General features: G+C 36.7%; 1 protein-coding gene across 2 annotated transcripts in view; it reads right to left on the reverse strand.

Moving 5' to 3' along the window:
- Positions 1 to 1,046: 1,046 nt before the first annotated feature.
- The window catches only part of LOC107137990 (IQ domain-containing protein H-like), a 45,255-nt gene continuing 20,269 nt past the window's right edge, over positions 1,047 to 26,032 (reverse strand). The window contains exons 4-6 of one of the 2 annotated variants that reach the window (XM_015480497.2): positions 20,099 to 20,216; positions 3,782 to 3,898; positions 1,047 to 1,447 (exon numbers count right to left, since the gene is read on the reverse strand). In XM_015480497.2, the coding sequence (XP_015335983.1) occupies positions 1,445 to 1,447; positions 3,782 to 3,898; positions 20,099 to 20,216 (238 nt within the window). In that variant the 3' untranslated portion in view covers positions 1,047 to 1,444. Of the gene's footprint in view, positions 1,448 to 3,781; positions 3,899 to 19,929; positions 20,217 to 26,032 lie in introns of those variants that run through there. The other variant, XM_048793676.1, reaches the window with a different exon arrangement.

A 26,032-nucleotide genomic window follows, 5' to 3' on the forward strand; every position in this document is an offset into this window, starting at 1 on the left:
TGTCAAAATCCTGCCCCGGCAGGTGCGAGGAAGAATAGATGCAGAACTTGAGTGAATACCCACATCTGTTTTTGGAAAAAGGGAACAGAAGCAGCACAGAAGGAAGTAAAAGAGATAATTGCTGGCTTGAACTACAATACATTTTACTTGTGGGCAGAGGGCCAGCTTACAGCAGGCGGAATAGGCAGGCCCATCTTATTGGAATTCAGGGGTGGGCCTCCGTTCTTGTCCGGAGACAGCTGTAAACCAGCAGCCCATAGCATCACAATCAGGCACAGAGTTTTGTCAAGGAATGCTGATACGTACAGAAGCAGCTTTGTCTGCTTCCACTGCACCCCTGCCTGGTGAAATGACAGTCAATCTCTGATTCCAGATGACAAGAACTGGATAAAAACTTAAAACAAATGGCGACCTTTCAAAAGATTAATTTGTTTACCAACAAAATGTTCCCTCTTTGTCATCCGAGATGGGGGTGACCTTCACTTTCCCATATCTAGGCTGGAAGGATGCTGACTATAGTCATCTGTTAAGTTAACTCCGTCTCAGCAATTATTCCCTTTTTTATTTTTAGTGACAAGAAGGGTTTATTAATTCACTCTGCTTCTTGTTATGGTTTATAAATGCAACAAGCTCATTCTGAATTACTGCAGTGTAACATCAATTTGTTTAAATCTAATTCTGCTACCATTGCCAAATTATGTTGTGACTGTAATTGTGGCCATATGCATGGCTTAAAACACAATCATGTTTTGAGATCGTCCTCCCCCCACCCCACCCCTTACTTCTGGTACTTCTTCTAATCATTTGACATTAACACAATTGCCTCACTTTCCATTACTTTATCATCTCAGAAATGAATGTGCTTTCAGTGAGCAAGATTACTATGCACACCCCAAGTGAAACAGTAAAGAATGAAACTATGATTTGTGAAGTGTGGTTGCTACCCAACTAAGTTAGTGAGAAACACTGCATAACATATGACTCATAAAATCTAGAAGTCATAATAGTATTAAATTCAACCTCATGAATAAATAAAAGATTCTAAGTTTACATTGCATTATATATTTATTTATTTGGAAAGTGGGACCAAAGAACTGGTATAATTTTACAGCAACTCATATCTTCCCAAAAAGAAAAATGTTTTTATGATTCTTTTCTAGGTCATAACAGTTATAATCAGAGTTATTTGTGCAGCAATTCAAAGCAATGTTTTGTTTGGCTATTTTGTTATGCATTCATAATCGTTCTTTTAAAATTCATGTTAACAGATACATGTTTCAAGCCTCTTAAGAAACCCTTTTTATTTTAAAAGAATAAATCAAAGTCAAATTTTCTGTAGATCTTTTAGTGTGTTCATTATAACGTCTGACTGGAACTGGATACCAGCAAGGGAACTCGAGCGAAGAGCACTAGGGATTTCTTCTTGCTTCAAACCCATAAGGACCTACTCCAAAACATGTTAGTGGGTTGTTTATTTCTTATTTGGCAGATTTAAGATATTTTAAAAAATCATTAGTGATTTTCACTTTTAGGGCTCTTTTGTAAATTGATTGTGTATAACAGAGTCACAGAATATAAAATTCTAAAGGAGTCTTGTGCTAGGACTAGCACAGGGCAGCCGGGGAGCGTGTGTGCTTTCAACGTGGGGCTCCTTGTTATTAGAAAGGATGCTCCTCTTCATCAGATGGAGAAAATACCACAGCTTCTAAGAACTAATAATGTAAATTGACTACATATTCAAATTTGCTCTGTCAAAAATGCCTAAGATTATTTACAGGCTTTTGACAAGCTGTTCAAGTTTCATGAGAAGTAGGGAAACACATGGCCCTCGGCAGCCAAATAATAAGCCCCTTTATGCTCAGAGTAGTTCTAAAAAGCGATTAGCCTCGATGCTGCTTTCCTAATTAACTGTACATCACAACGCTAGACACGCTGCTTCCGTTTGGGTAAGTGCTTCTAAAAACATTTTGATAAGTGGTAAATCTCAACTGTGTTTACCCCCACATGCTCTCCGTGAATGTTTAAGACCAAATATCCCAACGCTTCTCCCAAAGGACCTTTTTGAACAATGCTTCCGTTTTATAAATTCAAAATGAAAATACCGTTTTCCAGTTAGTGCCATCATATATCCACATCAACATAAAACTATAGGGTAACTATTTCAATGGAAAGGCCAGTAGTTCAAGCAAAACATACACCCCATTTAAAAATGCTCTGGTGTCCATTTTTATGGAGTTGAATTTTCTGAATAAAGGACCTTCAGTATAGTAAATGACTATACATTATCAACTATCAACAAGGCAAAATGCCTTTTCACTTCCTCTTTGCTCCAAATACACAGACACATGTCCACGATATTTATTCAATTTAGAAATTATAAAAAAGATGAATAATTAAGATTCTGCCCCAATTTTTGGATATAATTTTGAATTTCCTATTTAAGTCTGAAATCTCCACTCAGAATCATAAGGCAAAGCATAATCCTCGCTCCATTTAGAGGTATGCCTTTAAAAACTTCAGTACTCATCAGAAAAAGTTTGCATGAAATACAGCAGTTGCCTCGGGCTACGCAGCCTCAGCGCTCCACCAGCTAAGCCAATATTAATTCTAGATTGAAGAGGAAAACCAACAACAACAAAAGAGAAATCTGCTCTGTCTCTACAGCCAGAGAAATCATATTTTTATTTCAAGGGCTTTGGGGCTCATGGGAAGTAGATAAAAACGCTTTCATATTATTCACAGTGACATTTTAAATAAAGTTTCAGCAGGAATAAAAATATCTAACTTTCTGGTTATTTCTTAGGCTATAAAAGCATTTCTATGATAAAGTACACTTAAACCAAACCTGTTTGAATAACATAAAGCACAAATAGACTGAATGTATATTTCTGCGTTACATGAATAAAGCAGGCCACTGGATGTCTATGAAAGAAATTTGGAAGATTAATTTCAGAGACTATTATGCTAGTTAGAAATGGCTTTGCAATTTAATCTGAAAATTAATCTTGTTTTTAGTTTTGGTATCACTGAGCTATGTTTCAGAACTTTTGAGAGAAGTCAAAGGTTTAAAATGTACAGCAGTGTATAGATTTCATCTCTGTAATTATTTTTAGTATTAGAAATTATCTCAAAATAAATTATTTCCCTGTTAAAATGAAGCACTACTCTTAATTTTCCTAACAAAACCCACAATACAGGAAGGGTACAATCTTGCTTTGGGCCATTTTAGCAGCAATGGAAAAAATAGGCCCAGCTCTGAGATCCCTTCCTGTGAATCCACATTTGATTATTTTCCTGTCTCATGATTCTGCTGACATAAAGGAGTAGTGCCTGCTTGCTTCAGATTTAGAATAATACACTAAATTTTTGTATATGATATGAGTAACCACTATTTGGAATATATACTATGCTGCTTTATTTTTCTCATGGTAAATCAGTTTTCCATGATATCAAATATTGAAAATTTCTATATTATTTTTTTTATCATTAAACTATATCTTCTAGTTAAAATGATGATACCAGATTATTTAGGAATATCAAATAAAAACAGAAATTTGAATGAGCTACAAATAGATCATTTACAATAGGTTTAGATGTCCTTAATCATTACTAATATAGATGAAATGAAAGCCACTCCATTTCATCTCAAAAAAAAAAAATTGCCAAGGACAAAAGGATCACAATCTCGTTTAAGATCAACATTGTATCTTACGCCACTAATACATGACTTTTAGTCCCCCCCAAATTAAGAGTTTGTTAAAAAAAACGACTCATTACTTACATGTGCTTTTTTCTGATTAATATATGGCAAACTGATTCCATAGTTCGCATTTACAGCAGCTCTGTGGTGGGTGTTTTCAGGATCCTGCAAGATTTTTACATTCAACCCTATCTTTTGCTGAAACAAAGAAACAATGAAACTTTCATGCCAGATGAACAAAAATGCTTACTAACGTTTTATATCCTCAGAAGAATACAAAGTTCTTTGAAAATAATTATTGTAATGCAATTCTCACAGGGAACTATATTTGGATTCTTTATTTGGGCTGCTAATTGGTCCCTTTCATTCACAGAAAAGGAACTTTCTGGCAGATTTTCCTCTAGGTATCCTATTAATCACACAACTATATCCTCAAACACCATTCATTTTCTCAAAAATAATTCTAGGAGCCAACCAAGGTGGACAAAGGACAAAAAATACCTGATTTCAGATTTATTTTTAGTTTTCCAGGTCAAGGATTTTGTCATCAAAATCTATACTGCAAGTACACAGGTAGAGGGCTCCCTTGGTCTGTTAATGTGGCCACTTTCCTCTAGGGATACTTACAGGTAGATCTCAGTGTAGACCTGATAAATTTACCAGAATCAATTTATCTATTCCTTCACAGAGATTTTGCTATCTATAAGAATAATTTATGCTTTCTTTAGGGAAAAAAAAAGCATCTTTCTCAGACTACCTATTCCCATTCTAAATCAGTTTGCTGCTGGGATGCTGAAGAAGAAACCACAAAACCGTGCTAGCTGCGTGGTGGAGGGTCACTGGAAAGTTGTGGCCAGACCCAGGTTCCAGCTCTGCCCTGTGCCTTACTGAAAGTCAGTTTGTTTCTTTATTTGCAAAGTGGAACTATTGGACTTGGTCTCTTGAATTTACTGGCTAGCTTGGGCATTCTCTGATTTGAGGCTAAAAGATGATTTGGTGCTTAGGGAATATATAGTCAACAATTTCTGGTGATTTTTTTTTATTGTGATGTAATTCACATACCATAAAATACACACCCTTAAAATGTGTAATGCAGTGTTTTTAGCATATTCACAAATTTGCGCAAGCATCACCACTACCAAATTCCATAACACTTTCATCACCCTACCATGAGACCTCCTGCCCATTAGCAATTACTCCCTTTCCCCTCCCCCTGCCCCAGCCAACCACTAATCCATTTTCTGTCTCTATTGATGTATCTGTTCTGGACATTTCATATAAACAGAATCATATGATACATGTCCCTTTGTGACTCTTTCTTTCCTTCTTTTAAAGGAAGTTGGAATTACTGTGAGCCACTTAAAAAACTGTTTTTAGTTCAATTAAGTATCTTAGTTCTGAGGATGTGTTTGTAGCTCAGTGGTAGAGCATCTGCCTGGCATGCATGAGGCCCTGAGTTCAATCCCAGCAGCAAGCAAGGAAGAATCTCAGCTCTGAGGGTGATCGGATGCAATGTTGGAATGGTTATAGGAACCAGACAGATTAGTTCATGATCCAGATATTTCTTTGATCATAAGCATTCATAAACTGCCTAAGGTCAAAGTGGAGAGGAAGGCTACAAAAATATCTTTGGAATGCATGCTGTCTAGATAAGCTATTTCTTAACACATGCTCCAAAGCTTCCCTTTATTGTTTAAATTGCGTTTTAAGAACCAAATCTCCAAATAACTGCCTTGTCTGTTTTATTTAACCCATGCAGAGACACAGGTTGCAAACAAGGTGTGTCCTGTAACTTTCTCCTTGAGGTACAGGTGGTGACAAAGATAATGTAGTGCCTAATTATAAATGGCTTTCCTTCTGTGGCTATCCCACACTCACAGCACCACTCTGGATTTTTGCATAGAAACCAAGTGCCTTTTATTGAAATTAATACCTGAACATAATTTTTCCCTTCTTAATTAAACTTTCAGAATAATTTCCATTCTACTGAGGATTGGGAAATTACTAATATGTATTATATTGACTGGATGTGGTTTCTGTAATTAGGGTGTTTTTAAAATGTGTATTCTGGATTCAGTTGATGGTAATAGCTTCATCTATCATGTCTAAGCTTTGTTAGAACTTTTTAATTCTGGGATCATTGGCTCAGTGGACCAGAGCAGTTTTCTTAGTTTTATTATGCTCCATCAACTTAGTGTGGTTATAGGACTGGTGCAGGGAGGAAATGATCAAATACAGAGTCACTGTTAAAACTGGCATTAAAATTCAGTTGTTTTCTATCCATTTTTACATGTTTGTGGCACTGGACATAGATTTTTTTTTAAGTAAATCAGTATGTAGATAGAAATCCATCAGGAAGGACAGGTTGTAATAGCAATTATTTACTGTTGGCTTACAGTGATGGAAAATGTCTTTTAAAATCATTAATATTCTAATATTTGCTATTTTAGCATGAAAGCATTGTGTACCAAAATAATAATATGTAGCACACATGATTTAGTATTTCTTTAAAATACATTAAAGGGATATACATTTCGATGATATTAACATGTCAAAAGCTTTGCTGAAAATCACTACCAAATACATACAAAACCTAAATTGGTCTTAAGAACCATCTAGAGAGGTATATAAGAAAATACTTAGAAGCATAAGCTGCATTATCAGATTCAGTCATAAGCTTTTTTCCAAGAAAAACAATTAAAGACTTTAAAAAACAAAATTAATCATTCCATTAAGTAGAAAAGCATGCTTTGGAAGATGATCATTTTTTTTTTTACCAACAATAAGATAAATATCAGAAATGATTTTAGAATTTTTTCTTAAATTGGTCAAGAAAAGACAAGAGATTTATTTAATCTATCTTGAGCCACTAAACAAAACTTTGTATTCTCTTCTTTTGATAGTAATTACAAGCAGATATATCAAAAGTGACTCTCATTTAGACTTTGGTTTGTAAGAACAGAAGTTATTATCAGAGCCAATTACTGTTTTACCTACATGGCTGCACAGAGGCAGGGAGCGCAATTTCATCTCATCAGTAACTTTGTGGTATTTATTTTATTACTATGCCCACAAAGCTATATAAGAAGGAAATAGCTTATGCTATTAAAGCTAGGGTTGGAATATAAGAGGCTAAGGTTTCTTTTAGAAGAACTTCTGAATTAAAAACACTAGGCAGCATGTAATGCCAGCTCCCCAGACATGGGCAGACCATAAAACGACACACATTTGAGCAGGAGCTCCCACACAGAGTAATCAAAATTGAAATGCTTCACAAACAAAGTTGAGAGAGGCTGTTTTCCAAGTTACTGTATTATCAGCATAACATTATTCTCAACAGTGTTTGCCACGAATGATGTCTTCTAAAGTGGATATTGCTTAATGTCATATTCCCACTGGTCAAAGGCAACCCCATTTAATCTCAAAGCCAGAAAGAAGACAAGTAGAAAAATAATTCAGTCACCTTTAACACTCATTCTCTCAACCATTGTTATCTACAATGGAACAAAGTCCTGGTTGGAGTTATATGTTGCAGATTTCTCAACAAATGGTATATTTGTAAAACTTGGTAATAATACCAACATTTACAGGGTTATTTGTGAAGTTCTAATGTATAGTTGATTGTAGATTATAAAGTCCCACTCAGAAGCCCACTTGAAAAGGGGTTCCTACTGGCCACAAAATAATGGTTGTAATGGATTGAAACACTTCATGTACATCAAAGTCCCTGAGTTCTTCATGTTTCCCCTCTCTCAAAAAACTAATGATAAAATTTATGAGTTAGTCTGGAAAATGATAAGTGAAAGAAGGAATCAAGCATTTACTCAACTTTTCCTGAAAACCTGTTTTTGATACTAATGAAAGATTTGCTAAGAAAAAGTTCTTCTTGGAAGCTAATAAATGCTGAAGGAATGAGGGGATTATAAGATGGCTACTTTGCAATCCCTAATGAGATAATGTATTTAGGTAAACATCAATGATTGTTAATACCACCGGGTTAAAGGTTGTAGAGAGACTTATGAAAGATAGATCAAGCTGGTAATGCTCGGATTCACTTATCAACCTTAATATCATTAAAAGAGAGAAAAAAATCACCTTCTGATATACTATAAAATAAAATACACAGGACCACCTATGAGGTATTTCTGCCAAAAAAGATGGAACTTGAAACTGAACAAGCTTCTTGATAAAACTACCAGTTTACAAGAAATGCTAGGGACAGAGGAACACATAAAATGGCATCCGGGGATTGTAGTTGGCTAAATCCAGACTGTAGGTAAAAACTATGTGACAAATGATCTGGTTTCTTCAACAAATAAATTACATTTTTGGATAGGAGAAACTGTCAAAGATCAGAATGAGATAGAATTGCAATATGTGGATCTCATTTGCATCTTGATTCAGACAGGTAGTAGAAAGACAATTTTAATACAATTAGAGAAACTGAACATGGACTGGGAATTATAGAATGCTGATGAATTGTTAAATTTATTGGATGTGATAAGAGTTATGCTTTTTAAAGAATCCTTATCAAGGTACATGCCTATAATCCCAGCTACTCAGGAGGCTGAGGCAGGAGAATTGCAAGTTCAAAGCCAGCCTCAGCAAAAGTGAGGAGCCAAGCAACTCAGTGAGACCCTGTCTCTAAACAAAATACAAAATAGGGCTGGGGATGTGGCTCAGTGGTTGAGGGCCCCTGAGTTCAATCCCCAGTACCAAAAAAAAAAAAAAAAAATTAAGTCTTTTTCAAAGAATATACCATGTGAAATGACATGATGTCTGTGATTTCTTTAAAAGACTTTGCCCAGAAAAGTGTAGATGGAAGAGATGAAATGAGAATGGTAAAATTATGGTCACTTAAAACTAGGCGATGGTTACATGGATTTCTTTCTGTTTTTGTGCATATTCAAATATTAATTTCCTTAGTAAGAAATTGTCGTTACTATTAAGGTAAATTAAAATGTAGTTAAGGTAAAATTAAAACGTACTTCTTCATGATTTCTCCATTATTTCAGCTCTAACAGTCCATGCTCTGTGACTTCCCTTCTTGCGGCCATATAGGGCTGGAAGGATCAATAGCAGCAGCCCTCCTCAGCTCCAGCATCCCTGAACTCCACACTGCTTCTAAACAGCTCCACTGCCCCTACCTGCTTCCAGTTCACAAAACCTCAGACTTGACTACTATTTAGATGGATCCATCCTGTTTTCCCATTCCTATAGGAATTGAACTGGAAAATAAGAAGATGATGGAGGAAGAGTGCTAACATTTATTTGGCTACTATTTTGTGCCAGGCACCAAATGGATGGTGTTGTTATAGTAAACTAATTTAATTCAGTCTTTAAAATGACAAAAGATAGACATGATGGCCCATGGAGTACATGGAGTATAGCTTCCCATTCTTGTGGTTGTACATGATGTGGAGTTTCACTGGTTGTGTATTCATATAGGAACACAGGAAAGTTACGTCCAATTCATTCTACTGTCTTTCCCGTTCCCACCCCCTTCTCCCTTCCCTTCATTTCCCTTTGTCTAATCCAAGGGTGTTAGCAGGTGATGCACTTTTGATTCCACACCCTACCTGTCTGTCAGGCCCTTTATTCCTCCCTAATGCCCACAGGCACTGCTTTGGTCTGCCAGTTTTTAGCTTTAAAGTGGTATAATTTTTCATCTTATGTTTCCTTATCTGTAAAATGGGATTAGTAATAACTCCTTCCCTCAAAACTTTGTGAGGACGAGCTATGATTTCCTGACTCAGGCTAAAACAGATCTAAACAATGACCTTCCTCCCCTTGCGTTATCCTTCTGCACCACACCCTCATCCCAGCAGCCAAGGCAACAGAGGGACCATTTCCAGTGGCAAATCAGACCAGATCAGGCCTCTGGCAAAAAGCCTCCAGTAGCTCTCCATCTCACTCAGGGAATATCTAAATCCATATCGGCAAGATCTGGCCCACCTGCTTTTCCTACTTCTTTCTCCTTTGCATGCTCCCCTTCTTGCCGTTCATCCTCCCAATCTGGGGGTCCTTGCACATGCTGTTTCTTCTGCCTGTGATGACCTTCCTCCAAATAGCCACATGACTTGCCTCCTCCAATTTCTGCTCCAGCACCACCTTCCAGGTTAGACCATCCGGTCTCTTCTTCTCTTCCCTGGCTGTTCCCTCACTATATATTCACTTTTTGAATTGTTGTTATTATTATTTTTTAACCTAATGGCTACCCTGCAACTAAAAAATAAGCTCCAAGAGAGCAGAGAGATTTGGCTGATATGTAAAATAGTACCTGGCTTATAGTAGCTATATAACAGTATCCATCAACAAATAGTACTATGAACAATTATCACCATGTAGCACTCACTGTGTATGGAGCATGGTTACAAACATTTACATGTATTTACTCATCTATCCTCACAATGGCCCTATGGGTTAAGTACTATCATTGTGCCCATTTTGCAGATGAGGATCCTAGGCACGAGAGGCTAAATGACTTGCCAAAGCATAGCTACTAAGGGTGGAGCCAGGATATGAACCCATAGTTCTAACTGCTCTGTTGCCATATAGAGACTATTCCAGGCCATGAACTGTCTAGGCACTGGTTAGAGCAATAAACTACATACAGTCCCTTTGCTTTAAATAAAATAATCAAATTCAATGGAAAACCCTCAACAGATCCAGGTTTAAATAAAAAAGCAGTAAAAGATTTTGGGGATAAAGGGGCAATCTGAATATGAACTGGGAATTTATTATATTCAAGGATTGTTGTTTTTTATTAGGTGTGATAATGGTATTGTGAGTAGAATAGAAAACTAGCTTATTTTTAAAGATGCATGTTAAAAGCATTAAGAGGTGAAATGTCATTAGGTCTGTACTTTAAACACTTCAATAAAAATAGATGGAGCAAAAATGGCAAAGGTTAAGAATTGTTAAATCTAAGTGTTGGAAAAGTTGTTATTCATATGCTATTTTTGGTGTTAGTCTGCTCAGGATGCTTTAATAAAATACCATAGACTGGCTGCATAATAAACAACACAAATTCTTTCTCATAGTTATGGAGGCTGGGCGGTTCAAGACCAGAGCACTGGTACATTTGATGTCTGGCAAGGACTCACTCACTTCCTGTTTCATAAATGGCAGTTTTCCCACTGAAACTGCACATAGAGGGAGGGCAAAGGAGCTCTCTGGGGCCTTTTTTATAAGGCATGAATCCCTCTCATGGGGGTTCCACATTCATGCCCTAACTATCTCCCAAGACAGCATCTCCAATAACCATCACATTAGGCATTAGGATTCATCATGTGAATTTTGGGTGGATGCAAACAATTGGTCTATGGAAGATTTCCTTTTCATTTTCTTTGAGATGGGGTCTCACTCTGTTGCCTAGGCTGGCCTCAAATTCCTGAGCTCAAGTGATCCTCCTGCCTCAGCCTCCCAAGTAGTTGGGACTATACATACAGGTGGTACCACTGTGCTTGGTTAGAGATATGTTTGAATGTTTTCATAATGCTGCATTCTAAGGAGAGGAAAAATGCACAGTGCTTGGCTCTGTGTAGGCATTTTCTTCCCTTATCCTCATCTGTAGATCCAGCTTGCCATCTTATTAGCAAAATTTCTCACCCTGATATCAAGTGAGGTATAATCCACCTTGAAAAATCTGTGAGTAAACTCTTGCCTGCTCTGACTTTGTCCACCTTTGATCTTTCACCATATTATTCTTTTTTAAAAAATATCTTTATTTTATTTTTTATGTGGTGCTGAGGATTGAACCCAGTGCCTCACACATGTGAGGCATGTACTCTACCACTGAGCTACAGCCCCAGCCCCTCACCATATTATTCTGCATACTGTCAAAACCTTCAAAACTTTAGTTAGGATAAAATTTTGAAAATAATTTTCTCAATTAGATCCAAATTTACAAAATTCTTTCTCAATTAGATCCCAATTTGCAAAATTCAAGACACAAATGTTGCATACTGCAGTACCATGCTATGGCACAATATGTGTTTTTGATGTTTGGCATAAATTTTAAGGAATTAGTAGAGGGAGTGATTCTTAAGTAATGAGAGGGGTCTATTTGCCCAGGTCCACAAACATGCAAAAAAACTTCATGCTTCTAAGTAGGTCCTTTTGATTTACACAGTTCAAGAATTTCTCTTTTGAAATTGCCTCAGATTGAACTTGCCAGACACAAGAAAATCAAATACTCTCTTGGCCAATGAACTTTTCCTTCTTCTCTCCTCTCCTCCTCATCTTTTGTTCTTGTTATCTCTGACCCTTCCCTTGACTATTACAAATATGTGTGCCTATGGTCCATGATGTCCCAAAGGGGGCTTGGGTGGTGTTGATTCTAGGTTGAATTAGGTGACTGTTAAGTTCCCTTCAAATTCTGAAGTTCTGGAATTAGATAAAGAACAATAATAATAAAACCCAAACTGGATCATTTTACCATATGCCAGATATTGTGCTATTTGCATTTATTCCAGTTTTTGGAATGCTATCAAGGCCTACATCACTTTCTTTGAAATAGCTTCACCTTTTTGCTTTTGCCAAAACCAATCCTGAGTTATATTTGGTAAGTAAGGTAGGTGTCCAAGATGAGCAATAGATGTTGTTTAGAAAGAGACAGTAATGATACAGAGATATTGTGTTCCATCTCCTGCACTTGGTCTTGGCCTGAATAACCACCATACATCTGTTCTCTGCAATGTTTCCCAGGATGAATTCTATTGATATCAAGAGATAGTGCTCTTCCCATGCAGAACATCCTTTGCATTGTAGAAAGTTGAGCATTCCTGCCCCACTAACATCCAACGGTGCTTTCAAAGCTTGGTGATACCCCACACATCTCTCTAATGTTTCCCAGGGCTCCCATGGAGGATCACTATGTTCAGCTATGTGGAAAGGGATCACATCTGTGATGAGCACCTCCACATTCCAGAGCCTGACAGAGTAAGTGGCACATCATCTACACTCAGAATTTATTGAATAATCTGAATGGATGTTTCATATACTGCCTGTGAATGCAATGACAAAAAAAACCCTCCAAGAATGCTTCCAACACTGAAACTATTAGATAAAATTTAAAGCCTCTTCTAATGCTTACTGTATTTCTTCTATTTAAAGATAAATGTGATTTCATGTCAACATTTCTCATACTTGATGTTAAAAGAAACTTGCCAGTTCCCACTCACAGGAGCAAGCTGTGACAGACAGCGTTGTGCAGTTGGATTCCAGCCGCACAAGAATCTGTTCCTGTTTCACTACCACAATCGATTTTTGCCCTAGAACTACTGCAGGTGCTTAATCTTTAAATTAAACCAGGATCTCTAATTTTTCCTTAAAATGTTACATTTTGATACAGAATTAAGACAAAAAATTATTGTAGATGCAGAGTCTGTCACAAACGAGCATAGCAAATCTCATAGAACATATTTAGGTTTTCACAGCTGCATAGAGTGGGTGCCACAAACTCAGGCAGCCATCAGGTATATAACTGTTCTCTGACAGAAGTCTTCCACTGATTTTAGGAGAAGGTGTTTAACTTTTAGGGATGGGTAATTTAATGAAGGAAAATGTGAAATTATGAGTTCAACCAATTAAGACAATGAAAAGAAGCTCCAGTGTTTTTCATTATGCCTCAAAATTCTTTACAAATCAAAAGGAGCAAAAATATTAAATCTCACAAATCAGGGTTATAAAAAAGTTTGCATGATGATGCAATATGTAATATCAAATGGCCAAAAGTGAATTGGAAGACTCTTTAGACTTCAGTGAATAAAGACTTAGACTCAGGGGCTGGGGCTGTGGTTCAGTGGTAGAGCATTTGCCTAGCATGTGTGAGGCCCTGGGTTCAATTCTCAGCACCACATAAAAATAAATAAAACATAAAGGCCCAACAACAACTAAAAAAATATTTTTAAAAAACTGTATTTAATGCATTTAAAACCTAAAAACCTCTTAGTTGATTTTGACTCATGATTTATGGTATCTTAGACTCTAATAAAAATAGAGATTGCAACTGCCACACTCTATAGTAATTTTCACTCTATGCTTTCTTTGAGGGATCTCATCTCCTCCACCTTGAACTGCCCCTTAAGTGTCAATCACAGCAAATCTAGAGATCATTCTCTAAAGTTTCTTCTGAGCTCCTTACTGTACGTAAGTATATCCAGCTCCCTAGTGGGCATTTTGTTTTGGAGACTCCACAGGTATCTTGTATTCAACATTGAAGTGGAATTAATCTCATTCTCCTGGTCCAACCATCACCCCAACATAAACTACTCCTTCTCCTACATCCCCAATTTTAATTAATGGTGTCACCAGCACTCAGTCCCCAAGCTGGATCACTGAATTATCATTGATAACATTGAGAGCTAGAGGCTGGCTCTCTTTTATCCCAAATCAATCACAAGTCCTCTCAGTTCTACTTCTAATCACAACGGGACTCCTTTCTGTCTTCAGTTGCCCATGAAATTGCCTATTTGTCAGTGTCCCTCAAAATATACTCCAGGATAAGTCCTATAGTGCTTTAGGACAGTGCCTAATGTTCTCTAGGCAATTGATTTTTTGAATAACTGAATGTGTTAGTAGGCTGCAGGATGTTGGTTTAACGCTGTTGTTCTGAAGTAATTATTAATAACATCCTCTTTTCTTGTCAAAAATTCCCTGGTATGGTCAGTAAGTTATATGGTCACTTGGCTCATGTGTGTCTTTTGGAAATTATCAGTTCTAAAAACTAACACACATTGTGCTGCACAATTTCCATTTGTCCTTGGGGAGCATGAGAAGGAGATCAGAAGGAAGAACTTGAGGTTGGGGTACTTATTCTTTTGGCCTCTCATTGAGATCATTGCAGGTAGAACACCCAATCCATGCTGTGTCCCTTAAAGATCATAGTTGTTATCAGGCCACACTCTCATCCCCTCCCCATTTGGAACATGTAACCATAACCACTTGATTCTGTTTGGGTCCTATGGGAAACAGACTCTGAAACAGCTATGCACAGGGGTTTATTGGAGGTGCTCTCTGGGTCAATAGTTGTCAAGAGTGAGGGATATAGGAGAGAGGGTGAACTGTGATACAGTCACAACAAGGTCCTCAGAGCTGATCCAGTAGGGAGTTCTGAGATTGCCCTTATTTTTGTTCCACACTAAGACAATGGGGCTAAACTTTGTACCCTGCAGGTATCAACCAGTCATTCCTACTCTGGGAAGAATGGTAATTTAAGCCAGGAAGTTCCCTTTGGCTTGGCCTGGGAAGATCTCAACTGTGATACATCAGCAGCTAACATTCTGGGCAGTTAGAGGGATGAGTGATTCTATCCTAAGGGGGATGGAGGATAGGGTGGACCTAAGCATTGTAGAGCAACTACTACACTACTCCTTCCCCTGGACCCTTTTTTTTTTTTTTGTACCAGGAATTGAACCCAGGGGTGCTTAACCACTGAGCCACATCCCCAGTTCTTTTTATTTTTTATTTAGAGACAGGGTCTCGTTGAGTTGCTTAAGGCCTTGCTAAGTTGCTGAGGTTGGTTTTGAACCTGTGATCCTCCTGCCTCAGCCATCCAAGCCACTGGAATTATAGGCATGTGCCACTGTGCCTGGTTCCCTTTGACTCTTGAGACCTAAGGGTGGACGTTCCTTGCTAGTCCAATGTATTCTACATTATCTCTCATTAAATTCTCCACAAATTACCTATTTGAACCACCTATTTCCAGTCCCAAATTTCTAATGCCCAATGCAATGGCTCAGTCTTAATTGTTTGAACACCAAATTTCTCCTAACTTGTGCAATTGCATGCAATAATAAACCCAAATAGAAATAGAACATCTTGTATTTCCTATTTTAGTGAATAACACCAAAACGCCCCCACACCAGTTTCTAGAACCAAAACCTTAGCATTGTCCTTGGCATCTGTCTCTCTTCTCTCCTCAAATACTTTAGATTGTATCTCTAGAATCTCTCTCCAGTTGATCTTACGCTCCATCTCCTCACCTCAACTCTTGCTTAGACCATAATTTCTTGCTCACGTTATTGCAATTCTCTCCAAATTTGATTCTTCCATTAACTTACATCACACAATAGCCAAAGTGATATTTTTAAAAGCAAATATAATTATGTCACTTGCCTGCTGAAAACCTTTAATTATCTCCGTTACCCTTAATATAACTTGAGTCCAACACTTGAACCAAACTCATAAGGAGCATTTGTCCATTGGACCACATCTTCTAGTTCTCTTCTCTTCCTATACTATGCTCAGTCAGAATGGACTACTCTCCGTTCTCTAAATAATTCATGTTCTTTCATCCCCAGTTTTTTATAAATGTAGACTCCTCTTTTTAGGAACTCACTCCCCACCCTCATCATTCAACATTTCCACCTTAATTCTAGCTAACTCCAGTTGACTCTCTAGATTTCACCTGGAGGACACTTTATTTGACATCTGTTCCTCCCAAGTCTGAGGTGGGGTCCTTCTAAAGGTTCCAAGAGAGTCCTATATTTTTCCCCACAATTTTATCATTGTCTGTCTACTTATCTTTTCCACGGACATTATCTCCATGAGGACAGAAACCCAGTTGTATCCCAGGGCCTGCCAGTGTGCCATGCACATAGAAGGGCATCACTCTACACTTGATAAATGAACAAACTGATGTGGTACCAACCTCTGCTTCTCAAATCAGGGTTCCACTGGCAGGTTGGTGGTAACATAATAAACACGAGGTATATTCTTGGGGGCATGAACTTTATCTAGATATTTTGGGATAAAATCTATTACTTCTACATTGAAAGAAAAATGATTATATAATGAACTGGAGTGAAATTTTTCTTTCTTTATTTTTTGTCGTTGTTTGTTTGTGTTTAAGGGTCTTACTGTGTTGCCCAGGCTGCTTCAAATTTGGACCCAAGTGATCCTGCTGTCCACTTTTGGAATGGAAAATTCTTATACATTTATATGATAGAGCATAAGACAGCAAAAAATGGTCCATTTGCTTTGAGCTTTTCATACTTGGCCCTGGAAATTATAAGGTCACATTTTCCCTCTTTTGTTGTCAGGGATATTCAACAGGAAAAAAATTCAGAAATATGATACATGTTTCATATTTTACCTCAAAGTTCCTTGATTTTGAAATAGCATATATTTTATGCAAATAATTACATGAACATGGCTTCACATATAGCATTGTGAACAAAAGACAACTTTTATTTAACAATTGAAAATATAATGCATCAGTAAAAATAGAGACATTCACAACCAACATAAACATCTGCATGTGTTTGTACCGTAGGTATCATTGCAAAGGAAAGAAATCTGTGGAAGAATACAAGCCAAGGTTAGCACTGGCTCCCTCATGGGACCAGGCAGTTTAATAAAGGATGGGGGTAAATAATTAGCATTTTTATACAATGCTTTTTGCTTGTTGTTGTAGCATGTATTTTGATAAATTACTATAAATTTATCAGTATTGTATTACTGATAAATTCAGAGGAAAATCAAACAATGAGTATTTTAATAAGTAAAAATTCAGACAATGTAGATTTCATACACATTTATCTGCAATCCTGAAAACAAGACTTTTATTCCAATTTTACTTGCTAATATTTCTTTTTTTGTTGTTACTTACTAATATTTCATATTTTTTTAAACAGGAAATCTTCAGAATGTGAAAGATTGGTATTAAAATTTCTTTTTAATTAATTACAAAGGTTTAAAGTGTGCTTTTTCATAGTTAAAAGAAGCTTAATAAACGATTCTTATGATTCTTAATTACAATTGAGCAGACTCTTAATTGTTCATCATTTAAGCCTTTTGGTGTGAATTAGAATTCCAAAAACAGCGATCCACTTTTGGGGAAAGAGAGTTTTTAAAGAAGCAACTGGGGTTTACCTAGTTTAAAAGGTTGAAAGTGAGCAATTAAAGGTGGCAATATCCCAGTTGGATTTCACAACTACTTAATAATCTGAGCTTTTATGTTGGTGTAGCAGGCATGTGTGACAGCTGGCAAAGCAGCACTGTTTGTCACTGACTTTACAATGCAAAATTAGAGCTATCTTTTGTGTCAGCCAACATGCATTTTTAAGCAGATGTCACCAATATTAGGAATAAAACAACAATAGGGATCCGGGCCCTGGAGGTAAAGTCAGGGTGGGAAGCAGTCCATGTGCCTTTCTAAATGAAGTTCATCCATGCTCACAGGATTCAAAGAACGTGGGTTACTCTCATCAGCATGGGTATTTCCTTATCTCTATGATCACTGACCAGGATTCAAAACTCTTTGGGGAAAAAAATTTCTGGCCAAAATACATTTATTTTCCTGCAACAATAATAGCATGTATACATTCTACAATGGTCCTAATTTCAGATAATTTATTTCACTGTTCTTATAAATGAATAAAACCTTCAACCTCTGGTTTTATGAACAAACTGTGGCCTTCCTGAGAAATAAAATTAAAATTTAACGGAAGCGGCTACTTAATAATAAGGAAGATAAGAAGTTAAGCTTCCTATATCACAACATTCTATCTTATTTTTCAGCAGATCTGGTATTTTCTTTTTGATGGTCTGTCTCCCACCTCTAGAACATAAGCTCTATGAGAGCAGAGACCTGATCTGTCTCATTCAGCATCCCTTTAACAATCCTTGGTAAGTTCTCCACAGATCGTGTGACAGGTACACAGACAGGTAGGTAGGAGCAGGATGCTTTGTAAGTGCAGAGGGGCCTGGACCGATATTTACATGGGGACAAGAATCCGTACAGGATGTTCATTCAATAAACATTTATTGAGAGTCCCCGGCAGAGTACAGTAATGGACAAACTGACATAGTCCTATCCTCAGTAAGCTTATGGTCTAATGAGATAACAGACATTTAAAAGACAAAAAAAAAATCATTTAACTCACTATCTAATTACACACTGTGCAAAGGGTGATGGAGGAAAAAGACAGGGTAATACAAGTAATTATAAAAAGGCTACCACTTAATGGCTGCACAACTCTGTGAATATATGAAAATCCACCGACTCAAACACTTTAAAAGGGTGAATTTTATGTAAATTATCTCTCAATAAAGCTATTATTAAGAAAGAGTATCAGAGTGGATGAGAGTCCAGCTTTAGATCCCTAAATTTCTATGTTCCTAATTCTGGCACAGATCCTTATTAGCTGTACTCATTTGGACAACTTATTTATCTTGGACTTTTCACAATAAAATGAATAACACCTACTTCTAGGATTGTTTTAAAGGTTAAATGAGTTGGTATTTTCAAAGCAATGACAACAGTACCTGGTATCCAAAAGAGGTGAGCTATTATTAATCTAGGGGTCAGGGAGTGCTATGGACTGGATATTTATGTCCACTTCAAATCTCGTATTTTGAAATCTTAAACCCTGAGGTGATGGTGTTAGGAGGTAAGGCCTTTGGAAGGTGATGAGGGTGTAAGGGTGGAGCCTTCCTGAATGGGATTAGTGCCCTTATGAAAACATACAAAAGCACTTTGTGTGTCTCTCTGTCTTATTCTTTTTTTTTTCTCTTTATCACCTGAAGATATAAAAAGGTTGTCTACAAATCAGGAAATGCCTGGACCAGACATCAGATCTACCAGCACTTTGATCTTGGACTTGTGTCCACCAGAACTGTGAGAAGTAGATTTTTGTTGTCTCAACCTGTGGTATTCTTCTAGAGAAAGCTGAACTAAGGCAGGAGGGATCAGGAATCAAATACAGAAAACATCCAAGGGAAGCAAACTCAGAAAACTCTTTATAAACTTTTTATTTATTTATTTTTTTAGTTATACATGGACACAATGTCTTTATTTTGTTTATTTATTTTTATGTGGTGCTGAGGATCCAACCCAGTGCCTCAAACATTCAAGGCAAGCGCTCTGCCACTGAGCCCCAGCCCCAGCCCCCAGAAAACTTTTAAGCTCTTCTTTGTCACTTGGAAACTTTCCTTCTTAGACTTTGTTCAAAACTTTAAAGGTGTGATATTTTAATTTATTTATTTTGCTTTCAAAAGAAAGCTCTTTTGTTGTAGACACTGTCATGGACACAATTGAAAGAACAATAACACGACTTTTCAGGAAAAGATCTATATATTCATTATGTTTTCTAATTTAGAATATGAAACAAATATCCTACCTTTACTTTTTTAAAAATTTTAACTGTTTTATTGAGATATAATTGATATAATGCATATGCCACAAAATTCACCATTTTAAAATGTATGATTCAATGGTATTTAGTATATTCATAGAGTTGTGTGACCATCACCACTGTATAATTCTAGAACATTTTTGCCTTCCCCCCAAAAAACTTCATATCCATTAGAAGTCACTCCTGGTCTCCCCTCCTCCAAGCCACTGGTAATCACTAATATACTTTCTGTTTCTATGGATTTCTCTATTCCTACCTTTACTTTTGGAAAGACATGTGGAAATGACTTGTGCTGTTTTGAGGTTGGCCAAACTTTACCCTCAGATCCCAGAGGGAAAACAAATGATTTCTGGTCAATTAAAGTTGGAAGCAACCTAAGCAAAAAGAAACAAGAATTTAAAATAAAATTTGCTATCTTAAAAGCTTCCCAAATTGTTATTTTAAAACAATGATTCCTAGTAAAAATTACATTTAAAAGGAAATATTCTATTAGTGATTATAATAAATTGGACCAATCTTTAGCATTTTTGCCACTGTAAAACTGAAGTTGTTTTATTAAGCATGAGAATTTCCCAGTCTTATAAAGAGCATGATAGCTTGAATAAAAAGCTCTCTGACTGAATTTATATAATTAACAATTGACAAGAATTATCACATTATAAAACATTTCTTGAAATACATAATGCTGTATATTTTTTAATAAAATCAAATTACGTGATAGCCAATGTTAAATATATTCAAAATGGTGGCCCCTAAATGGCTAATATGAACATTTTTTATATCTCTGCTATTTCATACAATTGCAAAGATTTAAAGATCAACAATGGTTAAAAATTTTCCTTAGTAAGCAGTGGACAGTTCCATGGGAGAACACTGTAAAAACAGAGTAAAACTGTAAGAATGAGCATATGCATGTCATTTAGTATCTTAAAATTTTTAATTTAAACAGTTTTGATATTTTTTAGCTTTATTTTAATTTTGATGAAATTAAAAATAAAAATATCTGTCACCTCACATAGTTAAACTATGGAATCAACCTAGATGCCCTCAACACATGAATGGATAAAGAAAATGTACATATATACAAAGGAATATTACTCAGCCTTAAAGAAAAATGAAATTATGGCATTTGCAGGTAAATGGATGGAGCTGGAGAATATCATGCTAAGCCAAATAAGCCAAAACCCCCAACCAAAGACTAAATGTATTCTCTAATAAGCAGATGCTGATCCATAATGGAGTGGGGCGTAGGGAATAATGTAGGAACTATGGATTGGGCAGAGGAGGGTGAGGGGAAGGGAGGGGGCGTGGGGATGGGAAGAACGGTGGAATGAGATGGACATTATTACTCTATTTACATGTATGATTACACTGCCAGTGTGACTCTGCACTAGGTACAGCCAGAGGAAGGAGAAGTTGTGCTTCATGTATATACAATGTGTCAAAATGCATTCTGCTGTCATGTTTAACTAATCAGAACAAATAAAACACAGTTTTCATTTCTTTATTCAACTTTGAAAAACCAAAAGCAAAGAGAAAATCTTGCAAGAAACCATAGAGAAGGCACAAAGATAAGAATCAAGTTGGGGATGCTGGGGCTATAGCTCAGTGGCAGAGCGTTTGCCTACCACACGTGAGACACTGGGTTCAATCCTTAGTGCTGCATAGAAATAAATAAAGTAAAGGCATACTATCCATCTACAACTAAAACAAAAAAATTTTTAAAAAGAATCAAATGGGATTTCTCTTTACAAACCATGCAAGCAACAAAAGAATGGATCAAAACTTTAAAAATATGGAAAGAAAAAACTTGCCCACCCCAAATTCTATATCCAGTAAAAGTATCCTCCAAAAGTGAAAGAGAAATAAAGACATACACAAACAAAAGCTCAAGTAATTTGTTATCAGAGATCCGTCTTACAAGAAATGTTAAAAGAAATTATTGGAGAGAAAGAAAATGGTGTAGATTAGACATAGGCTATGTCAGGCAAAAAGACGAGTCAGGGAACTTGGGGGTCCTGTTTCTTGCATCCCAAGTTCCCTAGCTGGTCTGCCTCCTTCTCGGCACCTTTCAAGGTCTTCTTAAGTTTGTTTTATATATAACTTCCAGGCATTTAAATTGGACTTAGCAGGAAATATAGGAGGAAGAATATCTACACCATCTTTCCAGAATTGAAAGTCTCTTGGTGCATTTCTTAAATCTTTTTACTCACATGGATCACATATTTAAAAGAGAACTTAGATATTGAGAATTGACTGAAATGAAATTTCATATCCTGCTTCCCCCACCCAACTCAATAGGTACTGTGATAAATATTCCATGTCATTAACATTTCTTCCATAATACCAGTTTTAATGGCTATGTAATACATGTACAGATGTGTTGTAAGGGATTTAATCATTATTTTACTAGGGATGTTGAAGGTTTTCCATATTTATTACAATTAGATTTATCACTAACATGAACATACACAGAGATTCATATGTATCTCTTCTTATTTCCTAGGATAATTCCTAGAGTTATGCTTACTAAATAAAAAATAACTTTTAAAATCTTTTCACTTAGGTTGAAAAATTGCTTTTAAGACTCTGCTATAAGAAGTAAAATCAAGAATCAATAAATGGGATGGATTCAAACAAAAAAGCTTCTTCTCAGCAAAGGAAACAATAACTTGATGAGAGAGCCCAAGAATGGGAAAAAAATCTTTACCACACACACCTCAAAGTACTAACCTCCAGGATACATAAAGAACTCAAAAAACAAATAACTTAATCAATAAATGGGCTAAGGAATTGAACAGACACTTCTCAGAAGTGATATACAATTAATCAACAAACATGTGAAAAAATGTTTAGCAATTTTCATCTCTAGCAATTAGAGAAACTCAAATCAAAACTACTCTAAGACTGCATCTCACTCCAGTCGGAATGGCAGCTATCAAGAATACAAACAACAATAAGTGCTGGCGAGGATGTGGGGAAAAGGTACACTCATACATTGCTGGTGGGACTGCAAATTGGTGCAACCTCTATGGAAAGCAGTATAGAGATACCTCAGGAAACTTGGAACGGATCCACTGTTTGACCCAGCTATCACACTTCTCGGTTTATACTCAAAGGACTTAAAATCAGCATACTTACAGTGATGCAGCCACATCAATGTTTACAGCAGTTCAATTCACAATAGGTAAACTATGGAACCAACCTAGATGCCCTTTGACAGATGAATGGATAAGGACAATGCGGTACATATACATGATGGAATATTACTCAGCCTTAAAGAAGAATGAAATTGTGACATTTGCAGGTAAATGAATGGAATTAGAGAAAATCATGTTAAGTGAAATAAATCAATCCCAAAAAACCAAAAGCCAAATATTTTCTCTCATAAGTGAATGCTGATCCATAGTGGAGTGGGGGGATAGGGAAGAATGAAGGAACTTTGGTGTGTGTAGAGGGGAGTTGAGCGGGGGTGGGGTTGTAGGGATGGGAAGGATAGTAGAAAGAGACAAACATTATTACCCTATATGATGACACTAGTGGAGTGACTCTGAACCATGTACAGCCAGAGGAATAAGAAGTTGTGCTCCATTGTGTACTACATATCAAAATGCATTCTACTGGAAAATAAATATTTTTTTTAAAAAAGGAACTCTGCACTATATTATTTCACCAGTAGAACAAAAATATGACCATTTCATTGTGCCCTCATCAGCACCAAATGTTAGGTCTGTTTTGCTTATTTGTAAAGAAAAAATAGTAATATATTGTTTAACTAGAATTTCTCTGGTTTACTAATAAGAGTAAACATTTTTTATTTCATATGTATTTTATCAGCTACCAATGACATTAAAGTTTTTCATATATTTACTGGTTATTTGAATTTCTGTCTCTGTAATTTTATGTCCTGTTCCTATAGATTCTTTGTTTTCAAAGAGTATTTGCAAGACATAGTTTCTAATCTATCTGAAGTCATAGTCCCAAATTTAAANCTAGAATTCTTTGTATTTAAGAACACAGTATTAGCAATCTTTTAAAAATATTTATTTTTTAGTTGTAGTTGGATGCATCACCTTTATTTTATTTATTTTTATGTGGTGCTGAGGATCGAACCCAGGACCTCGCATGTGCTAGGTGAGCGCTGTACCACTGAGCCCCAGCCCCAGCCCTGTATTAGCAATTTTTGATGTCATATCGGTTGCAAATGGTTTTTCTCCAGTTTATTATTTTTTAATTTTATGATATTGTCTAAAATGTTATTTTTTGTTTAAAAAAATTCAAAATCACAGAAAAAGTGAAAAAAGTGAGCATCCAGATGCCCTTCATGTAGCACAGCAAGTGTTGACACTTTGTTACCCTGTCTTTCTCTCCCCCCTTCTCTCCCCCTCTGTGTGTGGGCATGTGTGTGGACACTAGCAGGTAGGCATATTCTATATTACTGGGATTTGTGTACTGCACTGGAACAAACCAGTATGGGTTGGATCCAAGGTGCTCCAATAATTGAGTGACAAGGTGCCTTCTAACCTATACTGACCATTCAACAGAAGCCTCTTTGCCTGTCGCTGTTTCTCACCACTATTTATTTTCTTTGTTCTTGTTTATTTTTTTCTAAATACCAGCACCACAGAGTATAAAATGAAGATTTCTGTGCAGTTCTGATAGTGCTGGTACAGATGGTAGTCACCCTCCCAGTGTCAATAAGCAGAGCATGGTCATTAAGAACAGTGTGAGCAGATATCTCTAGCAATAAAATCTGCGAAAGCCCGGCAATGTTAAGAGGAAGAGCCACGCTCTGACACAGAAGAAGAATCATTGCCAAAGTGGGGACAATAGTGAAACCTGTTTTGAAAACAATACAAAAACATTTTGAGCTCCTTGGAGAAAATATGCTACTTTGATAAGGTCCTTATCATTGTTTTCAGAATGAGTGCCAGGAAAATCTTGCATTTGCTTGCAACCATTATCATCCCTTTGTGTGCCTACTTGGTTTTCAGCTCTACTAGACAAAACTGCAAGATTTTTTCCTTTGAGTAATACTTGCTTAAAAGGAAAACAATCTTTTGTGAAAAACAGGCTTTGTAGTTTTCAGAGAGCTGTGAAGTAAGAGGAGAGTACTAGATTCCAGACATTTGATCTGGACTTGAGTCTGATCTCACCATCAACCAACCACCTGTGTGACCTGGGACTGGTCTATTTAAGCCTCATCTTCCTCTGCAGGTAAATCAATCTCTCTCCCTCCCTCCCCCCTCCCCTCTCATATTTAAATGAAGTCCTCTGCACATTGTCAAATGTGGTGAAAATATTGACAAGGAAGACAAAGATCACAATGTCACTGAGGATAATAATTATTGTACACAAGTTCTACCTCATCTTTATAGGTGTACCCAGGGGTAGTAGTCATTTGGAAAGAACTCTTCCAGTTTCCTTGGTGTCCACAGACAGTGAAGTCTTATATCTGAGCAAGACTGATTCTCAGTTACTCATAGGAACTGTGCTCTGCTGTCACAGAACAACAGAGATCAACAGTTCTTACTATGTGTCTCCCCTTCCTGCCCTTAGAGTTTGAGCAGATATTGACAGCTCCTGCCAGCCTGACTTCTAAGTCCTAGTCCTCATTCAATCCCAGTATCAAGGTTACTTTAGCTTGTTATAGCAATTGGGTAGCAGAATTTCCACACAGTGGCAGACTCCCTACTGGCCAAAAGAATACTGATTGCAGACTGAGTTGGTAAAGTAACTTTCAATATTTTCTTCTCTAAAAGCAATCATGAAATTCATATGGAAAAATAAACGACCCAGAATAGCAAAAACAATGCTAAGCAGGAAGTGTGAATCAGGCGGTATAGCGATACCAGACTTCAAACTATACTACAGAGCAATAGTAACAAAAACAGCATGGTACTGGTACCAAAACAGGTGGGTGGACCAATGGTACAGAATAGAGGACACAGAAACCAATCCACAAAACTACAACTACCTTATATTTGATAAAGGGGCTAAAAGCATGCAATGGAGGAAGGATAGCATCTTCAACAAATGGTGCTGGGAAAACTGGAAATCCATACGCAACAAAATGAAACTGAATCCCTTTCTCTCACCATGCACAAAAGTTAATTCAAAATGGATCAAGGAGCTTGATATCAAATCAGAGACACGCCGTCTGATAGAAGAAAAAGTTGGCTACGATCTA

Source organism: Marmota marmota, unplaced genomic scaffold, assembly GCF_001458135.2.
Source record: "Marmota marmota marmota unplaced genomic scaffold, marMar, whole genome shotgun sequence".
Taxonomy (NCBI): domain Eukaryota; kingdom Metazoa; phylum Chordata; class Mammalia; order Rodentia; family Sciuridae; genus Marmota; species Marmota marmota.